At 48.8% G+C, this 12,906-nt stretch overlaps 2 protein-coding genes across 8 annotated transcripts in view; both read left to right on the top strand.

Moving 5' to 3' along the window:
• Positions 1-3,442, top strand: part of LOC122384111 (alpha-1,3-mannosyl-glycoprotein 2-beta-N-acetylglucosaminyltransferase-like) — a 32,064-nt gene extending 28,622 nt beyond the window's left edge. For all 5 annotated transcript variants that reach the window (XM_043371140.1, XM_043371139.1, XM_043371138.1 and 2 more), the window contains exons 6-10: positions 128-251; positions 576-680; positions 989-1,079; positions 1,359-1,529; positions 2,000-3,442. In XM_043371140.1, the coding sequence (XP_043227075.1) occupies positions 128-251; positions 576-680; positions 989-1,079; positions 1,359-1,529; positions 2,000-2,113 (605 nt within the window). In that variant the 3' untranslated portion in view covers positions 2,114-3,442. The remainder of the gene's footprint in view (positions 1-127; positions 252-575; positions 681-988; positions 1,080-1,358; positions 1,530-1,999) is intronic.
• A 2,278-nt stretch (positions 3,443-5,720) lies between these two features.
• On the top strand, positions 5,721-11,889 carry LOC122384112 (NADH dehydrogenase [ubiquinone] 1 alpha subcomplex subunit 7-like). 3 transcript variants are annotated; one of them, XM_043371141.1, is made up of 4 exons: positions 5,721-5,809; positions 6,088-6,181; positions 8,884-9,137; positions 11,719-11,889. In XM_043371141.1, exons 2-4 carry the CDS (start codon positions 6,107-6,109, stop codon positions 11,804-11,806), a joined length of 417 nt encoding a protein of 138 aa, XP_043227076.1. In that variant the 5' UTR covers positions 5,721-5,809; positions 6,088-6,106; the 3' UTR covers positions 11,807-11,889. The 3 variants fall into 3 exon arrangements, with proteins under 3 accessions (XP_043227076.1, XP_043227078.1, XP_043227077.1); XM_043371143.1 differs by having other exon boundaries at positions 5,754-5,778; XM_043371142.1 differs by having other exon boundaries at positions 5,754-5,968.
• Positions 11,890-12,906: the final 1,017 nt, after the last annotated feature.

Genomic DNA, 12,906 nt, shown 5'->3' with positions numbered 1-12,906 from the left:
GAACAGCGTTTATTTCTGACGGATGCAAACACCTGTATTGTTAATCTCCTGCCGTCCGGGCGTCGTGTTTCTCTACCAGCAGCTGACCTTGCCGTCATATATGACTCTTGTGTGCATTCTCCGCCAGGTAAACTGTCGCGGATCAACGCCTCGGCTGCGGAGCTGCTGTACCGCAGCGACTTTTTCCCGGGACTCGGCTGGATGATCACCGATAAACTCTGGCACGAGCTGCGAGACAAGTGGCCCAAATCGTACGTAGCTGGGGAGTCTGAGTGGCTTTGGGGCGGAAAGGTGGAAAAAGTCATTTGCATTGAGCTCGCTTCCTGAGCTCGGATGGCATATTCAATATTCATTCATGTTACATGTTTCCCATCCGGGCTGGAGAAAATTAAATCTTCAATTCTTACCTCTGGCTACTTTGCTCTCAACATATTTAACTCCTCCAGTTTTCCGTACGCCTCTTTCGACTTTCTGGTATGTTCTGCGTTTTTTTTTTTCATGCCATATTGAGGATTAAATCGTTGATGCGACTATGACTGTAAGACGCTCATTTCCCTCTCTGTGTCATGCGTTAGGTACTGGGACGACTGGATGAGGGAGCCGGCCCAGCGACTGGACAGGGCCTGCATCAGACCAGAGGTGTCCCGCACCAGAACGTTCGGCAAAAAGGGAGTCAGCAAGTGAGTCGCCGGGTGGACGGGAGGGTTCGGATTGGACGGAGATTGGGTGGACTGGGTATAGTGGTGGGCGGAAGTGGGGTGGGTGCGAATTGTGGTGTGGTAAGTAATAAGCCAAAAGAAAAGGTTTTCGATGACGTATATTGCATCCAGCAATCACCTAATTGCTTAGTGATTAATGTCGTGGCTTCTGTTTAGGTTCTAAGTGGTTGTATAAACCGCAATTATCATGTGGCTCATGCAGTGTTGTAGTGATCAGTTTCGTGTTGTTTTCCTGCATTTGCATTTATCGCTGCTTCTCTTATTTTCAGTGGGTTATTCTTCGAGAAGCATTTGAAGTTTATCCATTTAAACGATAGACCAGTACCGTTTACCAAAATGGACATGCGTTATTTACTACGGGTGAGTAGTTGTGACGCGGGACGCCGTTTATCTGCTGTCCGATGTGCACATGTGATAGTGACACCAGCGCTTTTAGTGTTGAAGCTTTTTTAAACGGATACGGGCTGTTACACACAATGCGTTGTAATTCATTTCTTAAGAGCTTCCTTTCTTCATGTCACATCTGTTCCTTGTGATTCGCGCGACAAAACAGACACCCTCTATTTCTCCCGTGTCGTACGGTTGTTCTCTGTTCGCGGCTCCACTGACCCTCCCCCCCCCCCCGTATTGCGCCTACAGGAGAACTACGACCCGTGGTTCGTCGACCACGTGTACTCGTGTCAGGAGGTTACCTACACTGAGCTGAAGGCCCGCCAGATCGGCCACAAGGACTGCGTCCGGATACAGTACGTCACCAAGGACGGCTTCAAGAGGACCGCCAAGATGCTGGGACTCATGGACGACCTGAAGGTAGGTGGATTTCACAGACCAGCTGACTGCAGATTGCAGAGATTGGGCTATTTTGAGGGGTTGTGCCACGGTACTGCGGAAACCATACAGTGTGTCCTGGCCATAGTTTTGTAATTACATAATAACTGTCGAATCGCATTCTGGATCTTTTTGATGTGTTGCATGTTTCACATTGTTTCTTCTGAACATAATAAATAATTTAAAAAAAAAATGCGATCTCATCTTTCCATGCCTCTTTGTGGGGTCAGTGGTCAGACTGATCGCACATTTGCGAGTTGCGTGTCTTGCGGCGCAGTATATGAGCAGGCGCTGACTACTGCTGCCATCTGGTGACGGAAATGTAGGCTGAGCTTCGCGGTAATCCATTCTGTCTTGAAGTGCTACGTTGGACTAACACATTGCCACTTGTTGACTCGCGAACCTTTCCGCCTTATTGTCTCACCGCCTTACCCTCTCTCGTCCTTCTGCAGTCGGGCGTACCACGCACCGGGTACCGGGGAGTGGTGAGTTTCATGTACGAGGACCGGCGGGTATACCTGGCCCCCCGACCCGACTGGACCAAGTACGACCTCACCTGGAGCTAGCGCCGGCACCGCCGCCCGCCCCGCCCGCCGCCGTCCGAGACGCAGTCGCCTCACTCGCCGCCGATGGAGACAAATCCTGCGCAGATGTGTCTGTTGTCCGGCCTGCCGTCTCCGAGGCTAACTGTGATAGACGGAGGACGTCGCCCGGTGTCAGCGTGGGCCGGTCGCTGCGCTCCTGTGATACGCAGCTGCCGGGAAGTGCTCTGTGATAGCCGAGCTGCTGCAGTGCAGTGATCGGTGAACTGTGCAGTGCAGGGAGAGTGGGAGGTCGCTGGAGCGCCTCTGCAGGGCTGGACGTCGGTAGCCCGTGAGAATAGACTCCGCCCTGGACAGAAGTATTAAACACCTCTGGCTGGTGGTTATTGTTGATGGGACTGAGAGTGTCGTTTGTTGTTAATGCACTGCGGTGTAGATTTGTAGTTAACCGACGGCGTTGGGTGCGCCGGTGTTGTGATTTTGGGGTGCGGTGTCGGGCGGGTGTTTTACCAAAGCAGTGACGTCGAGCCGGGAGGGACTCTGAAGGGACTGAAGGTAGTGCTCGTACCGCAGCCTTCGTGTGGACGCTGCGACGTGTTACGGAGTCGCGCCACATCGACACGGGCGTCGTCTGTGAATCTCTCAGCGCGGAGATCCGCGTCAAAAATGAATTATATGAACTCGCCCACTGCATGGTGCTCTTCAGAAGCTGTTACGTGGTGGCGTGCGTTTACGGTTTGAGAGTTTTTCCTATATTCTCTATGAAAAGCGTTATCTGCCGAGTGCTACCACCTGCGATGAATTCGTAACTGCATTGTTAAAACAGTGTTGTCCTCAGAAGAGTCTCCAGAATTGTTATGCTAGTGCTTTGCTTAGCACTCTCCAGAATAGAGTCCATTTTAGCCAATATGTACTAGTATGACCTCCGATATATCCATATGGCTCACACGTTTACCACTTAACATGTATCATAAACAGGCTCTTCCAGCAGTTTGTCGCACATTATACTTGTGCTGGCCCATGACGAATCTACCTGTGCAATTGCGCATAGTGTGTGCTCCACAGAATATTAAGTGCTTTAGTGAGCAAAACTGTCGTAAACCGAGCGTGCCCGGCTGCCAGACGCTGATTGGCTGCCGCGTCTGTGACGTCACGGGTGCTAAGGACAGCTAGTCTCGTCAGTCTCGAGAGGACACACTCTGGTCTGCGGTTAGGAGTCTCGGCACACGATGGCTGGGGCACGCGCGACGCGTGTGTGCGGAGTGCTGAAACTCAGCGAGGTTGTGGTGCTTGCTCTCGTCTGGTCTGGTATGGCTAGGTCCACGGATATTTGTCACAAAAGTGGTGGATGTTTTCTGGCACAGTACGAGTATGCAACGTGTTTGTTTTGTTTTGAGGTAATTGGAAATACAAGGGTAAGTGATGGATTTGGCCTCTGTCCGCTTGTCAAAGTATGAATTGATGTTCTTCGAACCTCGTCCACTTGAAATTTTTGGTCAAGTTGAAGCTGTTTTTTATTGTTTGAACTACGATTTCTAAATGAACGCAGCGGGGAACAGGAATCGCCAATGAAATCAACAACCACGATACACCTCCGTCAGATAGGGATCGGTGCAGAGATGAGTACCTATAGCTGTTTCTATTTACTCGAGCATTAGGTACGCGTGACTTGACTGCACTTGCAGCCGTCGCCGATTGTAGTTTTCACTTTTCAAAATCGTGCTCTCAGCTCTGTTGCTATCATAGCCATTATACATATGTCATATCATAGCCATTGTATGTAGGTATAGGAATCTGTCATATGCCATAGCCATTGTATGTATAGGAATCTTGGGCAGGGTTACTTTTAAAGGGGGGGAAGAGGGGAATTTCCCCCCTTCGAAAATTCCGCTCCCCCTTTCAAATCGTGTCTGAACGGCTAGGGAGGGAAGGGGGAATTTCCCCCTTTCAAATTTATTTTGGAGCCCATTTTCAATCAATTCGCTATTCAGATTCTATAGTCATCGTTAATCAGATTCTCGTCATCAATCAACGTTGCTGGCGTTAAGATAATTATTAATTTTCAATTTTCGGTTCCATCCAACCATTTTACGTTCAGTGCAGCAGGAACTCCAGATTTGACCCGATACCGATCGGATAGTCGGTGGGACCGTCTCTTGTCTTGTCTCTTCCGTCTTTTCGCAATCACTGACATATCGGTACAGGCGTCGGCGTAGAAACCGGCGGGGGACGGGATTACCTCTCCGAACCAAGGGTGGATACAGGGGGAGGGGGGCAATGGGCCATGGCCCCTCCTTTGACGCAAAAAGAAGGTGACCCCCTTTTGGACCCCCTTTTATATTCTGTGTTCTTTCTCAGAAACGACCCATTTATTCACGATTATTTTCACTTTTTCATCGACGCCAAGGCCAGACATCTAAAATTTTTGTCCCAATATGACAATGGCCGTGTTTAACCATCCTCCAAACCGGAATCATTGAAGGAAAAACAACGTTATTTTTGTCCCATAGGCATCAAAGCTTTGAGTAATAAATGACTTTTCTCTTTATGCAGCATTCACGTTCATCTGCTTTGCATGCAGAGCAGGGCGCAAAAAAAGTACCTCATCACAGCCGGCTTTCCCAATGGAACTTTCACTGCTCACTAATACTAATAGTAATAATTCAAGTTTTGTGCTTCATTAGTTTTTGTTCGGATATCACTGCCCACCTTGTAGTTGTAGAGGTTGCAGTTTTGTAGCGCCGTCGTTTCTCTACATACACGACCACACAAAGAACTTTGGAATTGCTCGTTAACTGTAGCTTTTGTGAGCGTTTAAGAATTTCATGTTTTTTGCCCATTTTTGCTCGAACAGTTTGACATCAATTACTCCTGACCTAAGGTGACCTAAGACTTGAAATTTTGTGCGAAGGTTTCAAATTGATGCCCGGTAAGGTACTAAAAATTTGGCGGCGCTGCGCGCCGCCGTTTTTCGCTTTTCAAGAAAACCCACATGGGGGCCAAAATGACCTCCAATCAGGGCGCGGATTAACCTCTCTCTTTAGAAAGGCGTTACTTAATGTTTGGCCGGGGTATACCTACTAGTTATTGATACCACTGATAGGTTGATACTACTGATTGGCATTTGCAAGGGCGCAGTCAAGTTGGGACTTCCCCCGCCCCTTACAGCCAAGGTAGGTGCGTATATTTTTTAGCAAAATTATTTTTTGGCAACCTTCCAAAATAAAGTGGCTGAAACCCGAGGAAAGAATAGGATTTGGGGGTAGGTAAGGTTCTGCGGGCTCCATCCTAACGAAAAACCTAATGGTATTGCCGCCCACCCCCCTTTCAGATGCCCCTGGATCCGCCTTTGCCCCGAACTTTATTCCCCCTCTCAACTTTTCCTGTAAAAGTAACCCTGATCTTGGGCCACTGTAATCTGTATGCCCACCTGCCATGCTACAAAGAGGATGAGTGCTGCTGTTTTTTCGTGAGAGATGTGAGCTTTACTAAAGTCCATCATTGATATTTTGTATTTTTGGACAATGGGCATTGGGCATGACGCGCTAAGTCGTTGAACGATTCTGATTTCTAATAGCACGGTTTTTGGTTCGTGGGAAGAATCCTTTAAAGTTGGTAGCAATTTGGAAGTTTTCGTATCGTTGCGAAAACGGCGCTTTATAGACGTAATAGTTTTGATAAGTTTGGCTGTAATTATTTATTTTGCTTTGTTTTTTGGGGGTAGGTTGATGTTTTTCTCGTTTGTTTTTTACTAAAAAATTAATTACACAATTACACACTTAATAAGCTGCATTTAATATGCATATCATATATTTTAGTTAAGTTTTGCTTGTGATAAGGAGTAAGGATATTCGGTAACGGCTGGTTAGATGGTTTCAGGTAATTTCATTTTGTTATATTATGACGTGTGTTTAGTTATGTTAAATTAAGTTTTTATATGGAGTATATTTTTTAAGAACTACAGCTCCTTTACTTACATGTATTACTTTCTTTTTCAGGCCAAAGTAAGCCGAGATCATGCCTCCCAGGCCACGTGTTGAACACAGAGACATCTCGCCCATCATGCAGATGTTGAGAAATGCGCTGCTGGGGGTAAGTTTTCTCATTCTCTGATTCAAATATCATTTTTTAAATTATTTTCTTGAAGTGGTTAGGCTTTCAGTTTCAGCCCTAAATATGTCATATACCTACGGGGAGAAAGTACCTAACCAGGAAACAACTACAAGTGGTTATACATTGGCTGTTGTCACAGTGTCTACTGTCTGTCACATTGTAGGTATCAAGTCATTAAAGCTTCCAATGTGCATGAACTCAGCTAGATAAAATGGACTTTGGTAGGTATGGAAGGCCTTCAGTTGAAATGGTAGGGTGCAGACTGCAGATGATGGCAGTGAATTATAAGAAACTACCAATGATATATTTAGAGCATCTTGTTTTGACAAAAAAGATACTAAAGAAGCATATTTTACTATTTGTTCTTATTGCCTATCAGCCTAAAGGTAGTGTGCCACCTTTGAAAGATTTCCCATTTTATTTTTCCTAGGATAAGAAGCTTCTGTTTTTACCTAATATCGCAAAAAAAAATCAAAAATGGGCCTGGAAAGTGGAATAGTGCCTTTTTCGCCTAAAAGTTTATCGGTTTTTCGATATGTATAACAATTGTAGTGGGCTGACCTGCAAACAGGCGTCGGCAACAATCGCGAATGCGGCGCACATGTGACAATAAGCAAAGGTCATTATAGAGTTACGACGTACGGGAATGAGTTATCAGCTGTCTAATCGTAGACAACACAATGTAAGCCTGTATTGGTATTGTTTCTTTTATTTGGCTGTCGAACATTATTTATGGTTTGAAATATGATTTTATGTAAAATAATTGATATGAAAAAGCCGTCTCTTAAGTTATGACCCCATTTCACCACACGCAAGTGGCAGAAATGACAATGATCAGCTGACGCATTTTTCTTGGCCGAAGTCAGAGCGCGCGGCCTGACGCACCACCACCGCACCACAAAGTATGAGCAGAAGCCGCGCCCAAAGCCAGGGCCCCGGTAACGTGAGGTAGCCGAGTCGGGGCAGCGTGCGCTGACCCAAGCCGGGGCCGCAGCTTTGGGCGCGGTCTACCGCATCCCCGCGGGCAGCCCCGGGCTATCACATGACACCGGGAGGACGCGCGGCCCCGGCTTGGGTCAGCGCACGCTGCCCCGACTCGGCTACCTCACGTTACCGGGGCCCTGGCTTTGGGCGCGGTCTACCGCACCACCTAACAGGCGTGTTCGAAACCGCAGGAGATGATGATGAACGGGTTTATCGAAACTTGATTGGATGAGCATATCGGTAATAGCGATTTCAGTGTGTGCATTTATTGTTCATAGTGGTGTGAAATGTGGTTGGGGTACGACCGACAACCCGTCGGGGCGAATTTCGCACTGGGGTACTCAAAATTTGAAGAATTTAAGACGTTTCCATGAGTTTTGAAGGTATGGATAAGTTCTAAAAATCCGGTTCTCCTTATCTGGGCCATGAACTCCATACGGCCCAGGAAAGCTGGCACACTACCTTTAACCCTCGCCGGCACAGGCCAGGCCCCCCAGGCCCCTGGTCGAGCTAGAGCTTCGCGGAAAAAACGAGCGTGTTGCCCGTCACGAGAGGAAGCCGATGATACCCAATTTTAAGGTCCTAGGTCATCGGGTGACCTTCCAGGTCAGGTCAATGACCCGAAAACCGGGAAAATCGGGACCTGTTAGAAAGTCGTAAAGTGTGGCTGTCATGTGGTTTTCCGGGGTGCTGATCACGAATATCGTGTTAGTTTTGATCAGAGATGATGTCTTGAAGCATTTAGACCAGATCGGGTCAGGTCAGGTCAGGTCAACCGGTAGGGGTTGTGACGGGTATTCGTAATACGTGTCAACCGCCTCTGACAGCTTCGTAACATGTTACGAAGGCACCAAAACTACTTCGTAAATGTTCAAATGGTTGCTAAATTCGAATTCAGCTCCAAAAACTAGCCTAGAAACAAGTAAAACTCGAAAAAGTGAACCGAGGTCACCCGAGGTCACCAAAGGTCAATGACCTGACCTGACCTTCAGGTGACCTTGACACCCACCCTTATGTATGGGAGCAGCATCAAATCACATGTTTGAACGTTTGAAACCACGAGAAGGTTGCAAACGCGCGGCTAATGCGAGCCGACATACGCCGAATCGCGATTCCGGCCAAACATGGTCTCGCAAAAGAGGTCACAGGTCAAGGTCATTTGGGTCAGGGTCATGAAATTTTCAGGGTAGGTGTCAAATTGATCAATGCGAGGGTACTGAAAGTTTCGTCGCGATCGGCCGCTTTTTACGCGAGTTATTCGCGAAAAACCTTGGGGGGGGGTTGCATCACCCCCCCCCCCCTGTGCCGGCGAGGTTTAATTTAACTTCAACTTAGCATTCCAAATTTCTGATGTATTATTGAGACAGGGCAGAAACAGTGAGCTCATCAGCATAGGCGGCGGAACGGGGAGGGCACCGAGGCACTGTGCCCCCTTTGATTTTGGCATTTTAACATTAGCCCTATGGGCGTTGCATGGAAAGAATGGGACCAAAATTTGGCAGTGCCCCCCCCCCTTAATTGAAGGTGTTCCGCCGCTACTGCTCATCAGTCATGCTTCTCAATTTTATTATCAAGCATTAAAACACTATTGAGAAGCCATCTCCATTCACTCTCCAGTAGGTATGCTGTTTTACTCCAAGTTTCCCTCTACTCCCACCCCAAATCCCAAATGACTCACTGCCACCACCGCCGTGCAGCGGAAGGCCACGCCGGCGGTGCGGTTCCCCGACTCGCAGGCTGTGGCGCCGCGCACGCAGCCGCCGCCCGAGCTGCCCGACGGGCCTTTCCACAAGCTCAGTGCCAACTACTACTTCACTCGGGACGCGCGCCGTGAGGTGCTGCCGCCGGTGCTGCTCGCCGAGAACACCGGCGCCGCGCTGCTCACCGCCAAAAAGAGCAAGAAGGAGAAGAAGAAAGAGAAGGAGGCGGCGGCGGCGGCGGCCGAGACCGAGTGAGTACCAGGAGGGGGGGGGGGGGGGGTGGAGTACCGGGGGTACCTGGGGTTACGGGTGTCATGGGTTGTGGAGATAGAGGTTTATTGTTTATTGTTTATTACGCACGAAACAACCACAGGCTCCAGGCCCACTTACGGCTGCAGTCACATAACATACATGGGGCACATAAAAGATTCACGAACATAAAAGATGAATGACTAGACAGCGTAGATTAAGCATACGTAGATAGCACCGCTGCCTCAGCCATGGACATCAGTAGGAACCCTCACTGTTTGCGAACTTAAAAACCTGAGATCTAAAAGAAGATGGTGAGTAAAAGAAATCAGTCCCTGGCGCTTTTTTCAAAAGCGCGTTGCATGTTTCCGGTAGCCGCGACAGGAAGCCGTTACGCACAGATTTCACTCGCCCGCCCGGCACATGGAACATGCCAGTGTGACGGGTGCGTCGTGAGGGAACAGCCAGCGAGAACACGGATACAAGATACTGGCAGTCCAGGCGGTCATGCATGACAGACTGCAAGAACCTCATGTCGGTTTGAATCAGGCGAGCTTTGATGGACTGGATTTTAAAATGGTTCAAGAGTGTGGTGTAGTCCATGGAAGGGCAGCGGGGCTGAGTTTTACGCCCTAACCACATCAGAAACCTATGCTGAACACGTTCCATGCGTTTGAGATGAGTTGCGGCGGCCCCGGACCAGGTGACACTAGCGTACTCCATCACGGACAGCACGTGGGCTCTGTACGCTGACAAGATTGCATGATGATTGAAGTCTGGGCGGCGAGCACATGGGGACATCTGGACACTGCGCATCAGCAGACCGAGCATACGGTTCGCCTTGCCAACCGCGGCATCAACATGATCGGCAAAAGTCAGTTTTGCATCCAGGACGACACCAAGATCGCGTATCTGCTCGCATCGCTCCAGTTGATGTCCGTCCAGGTAATAAGTACCCTGTACCGGGGCCGTGCGGAGAGTGAATGATATCGTCTTGCATTTTGCTGGATTGAGCTTCAAGTGCCAAGTTTTTGACCAGTCGCGCAGACGGTTCAGATCGGCCTGAAGGGAAAGGGTGTCCTCGTGATTTCGAATGCGGTGAAAAATTTTGACGTCATCCGCGTATGCCAAACAGCCTGTCTTGATATTGCTTGGAAGGTCAGCGACATAGCAGGCGAACAAGATTGGGCCGAGAATGCTGTCTTCCGGGACGCCAGACAAGACTGGCGTCCACTCAGAGTGCTTCCCATCGACAATGACCCGTTGGGAGCGCTGGCACAGGTAAGACTCAATCCAGCAATCCAGAGGTGACCTTTGTTCTCTGCTGTTGTAAGCTTTAAGTTCATTTGAATCAATATTGTAAAATTTGATAATCTTACTTCGGATTTTGAGTGTTTCATCCAGTACCTACCAGCGCTATTCGAGTTTTATCTTGAAATTGTTTTCATGTTAAAGGGACCCTCCCACCTTCAAAAAAGTTTATGAATTGGCATGAAAGTGATGTCGCTCAGTTCAGAAAGAGCGAAAACGAATATCTACCAAATTTCACCGAAAAATATTCACCGGTTTTCAAGATATTAGACTTTTACTTTTGTTTACTTTTTTTGGATCTCCGCAGTTTCTAGCGACTTTATTTTAGAAGTGCGGCGTTTGCGGCAGATGTTGCGCGCAAATAGCATACACCACCGCGTGCTACAAAACGTTTTAGTCAAACATTTAAAAATCGTTAGATATCTGCGCTGACGTCACACATTCAGAGGGGTATTCCTAAGCATTAGCCCCTCTGAATCAAAATGCTGCAATTTTGAAATTCAATATTTTCGATTTAAGGCATTTCTCGATGTTGTGAGTGCCGAAACCGGTAATTGTGAGCCAGGGACCCCATTTTGGCTATCTCAACTCAAATCTAATGTTAAGGTGGGAGGGTCCCTTTAATTTGCTCCATCTATCGATAGATCTTGTTGGCGTTGTTTAATAGCACTTATTTTTCCGGCAAGATGGCAAGTTATAGTGCTTTCGTAACATGTTGCGACGTCGTCAGTGGTGGTTGACCCCTACTATAGATACCCAGCAGGACGCCTATATGACCTGACCTGACCGGACCTGGCCTAAATGCATGAAGGCATCATCTGTGATCAAAACTGAGAGAAAATTTGTGATCAGCACCCCGAAAACCCCACAACAGCTTCACTTTACGAAGTTCTACCAGGTCCCGATTTTCCCGACTTTTGGGTCACTGACCTGACCTTAAAGGTCAATCAATGACCTGGGACCTTTAAATTAGGCATCATTGGTTTCCTCTCGTTACGGGCAGCACGCTCATTTATTCCTCGAAGCTCTAGCTCGATCAGGGGCCGAACGGCAGGGCGGGGGGGGGAGTGTCCTACCGACCCCCTACACGCTAGACGCTGGAAAAGCCGCACACAGGCGAGGGTTAATATGTTTTTAATTGATGATTTCCAAACTCTGGATCTCCTCCCCGATACCGACCGTCTCGTCGCTTGTCTCAGCACCGACCCCCCCCCCCCCCCCCACGATGCCTTGTCACTCTACCCCAGTACTGACACCCCCCCCCCCTGACAGTGCGGGTGCCCAGGTGTCTACGGTAGCGGCGTCGGCAGTGCCGCGTCCCGGCCAGCCCTACGTCTGGGACGGCCGTGCCGAGGTGTGATCGTCGACACCGACAGACGACGTCAGGGTGCGTGTACATAGGGAGCTAGGATACTATTGTGGTCAATACAGCTATGTCGATAGGTGGATGTGTTTTTGGGAGGGTTGGGGAGGGAAGGGGAGTGATGGATGGGGCGGCGTGGGTGTGTGCTGTCCAATGAAAGCTGCTCGATGCGGGGCTGGGGTGATAGCGTGGTGAATGGGGGTGTGGCTTGGTTCATTTGGTGGAATTTATCATATAAGCAAGGTGACATGGCTAAGGTCAAAGGTGTCAGATCTAGAACAAAGCAAGTGCAGGGCAATTGATTCAAGATAACCTACAAGTCGCAGCAACAAGTTCGATGTCTGTTTTCACTTATAGTTTTTGCGTTGTTAGTATCGAAACCCGCGGCGTCGGTGGTTTTCTTTTATCTTCACTGTTTCAACTCCCTCGCTCACAAGAAAAGTGTTGAGCAGGCATCTCGGAGTGGGTCAACATCAGCCCATGGTCGTATCGATCTGTCTGTGAATCCCGGCTCAACTCGCTGGGAGTTGGCCCTAGGTCTGCTCTGAATCCCGGCCCAGCTCCCTCGCAGCCTGGTTTAGGTCAGCAATGAACGCCGGTGTTGCCAAGTCGTTCTTCCGTCTGGGCCAAACTGTGGGCGTTGGAGTTCTCTATATACCGTGGGCGTTGGATGGGCGGAGCCGCGGAACTGGGCCGGGTCGGACCCGGCTCGCAGATACGACAGAAGTTGTTTTACATGGCACAATATTTCTCCAAACAGTCCTGAATTATTTTCTTTCAGCAATAGAAAGCCGTTGAAACATCGTTTTTATCATAATCGAGATTAATCAAGTGTTTCCATTCGGGATGCATGTTTAATTGGCGAATATGGACGGAATACCAGTTGTCAACTTTGAAGACCTTCATCTTTGGCCGAGCCTGGACCGGTTTTTGTAAGGTCTGCGGTGGACTGGAGCGATCATCACTGTGGCTTGTCTGTCCGGCCACCTCGTTTTTAACCGTGACGGCCCTGGGAGTCTGCTGCATCATTGCTGACCTCGCTGCATGCCAGGCACGCTCGGTGGGACAACTGGTCCGGGCAGAGGCACAAAATGATG

The sequence above is a fragment of the Amphibalanus amphitrite genome, unplaced genomic scaffold, assembly GCF_019059575.1.
Source record: "Amphibalanus amphitrite isolate SeventyFive unplaced genomic scaffold, NRLGWU_Aamphi_draft 000181F_arrow, whole genome shotgun sequence".
NCBI lineage: Eukaryota > Metazoa > Arthropoda > Thecostraca > Balanomorpha > Balanidae > Amphibalanus > Amphibalanus amphitrite.
Note: the sequence above shows the minus strand (reverse complement) of the source record. Positions and strands in the feature narration are given on the sequence as shown.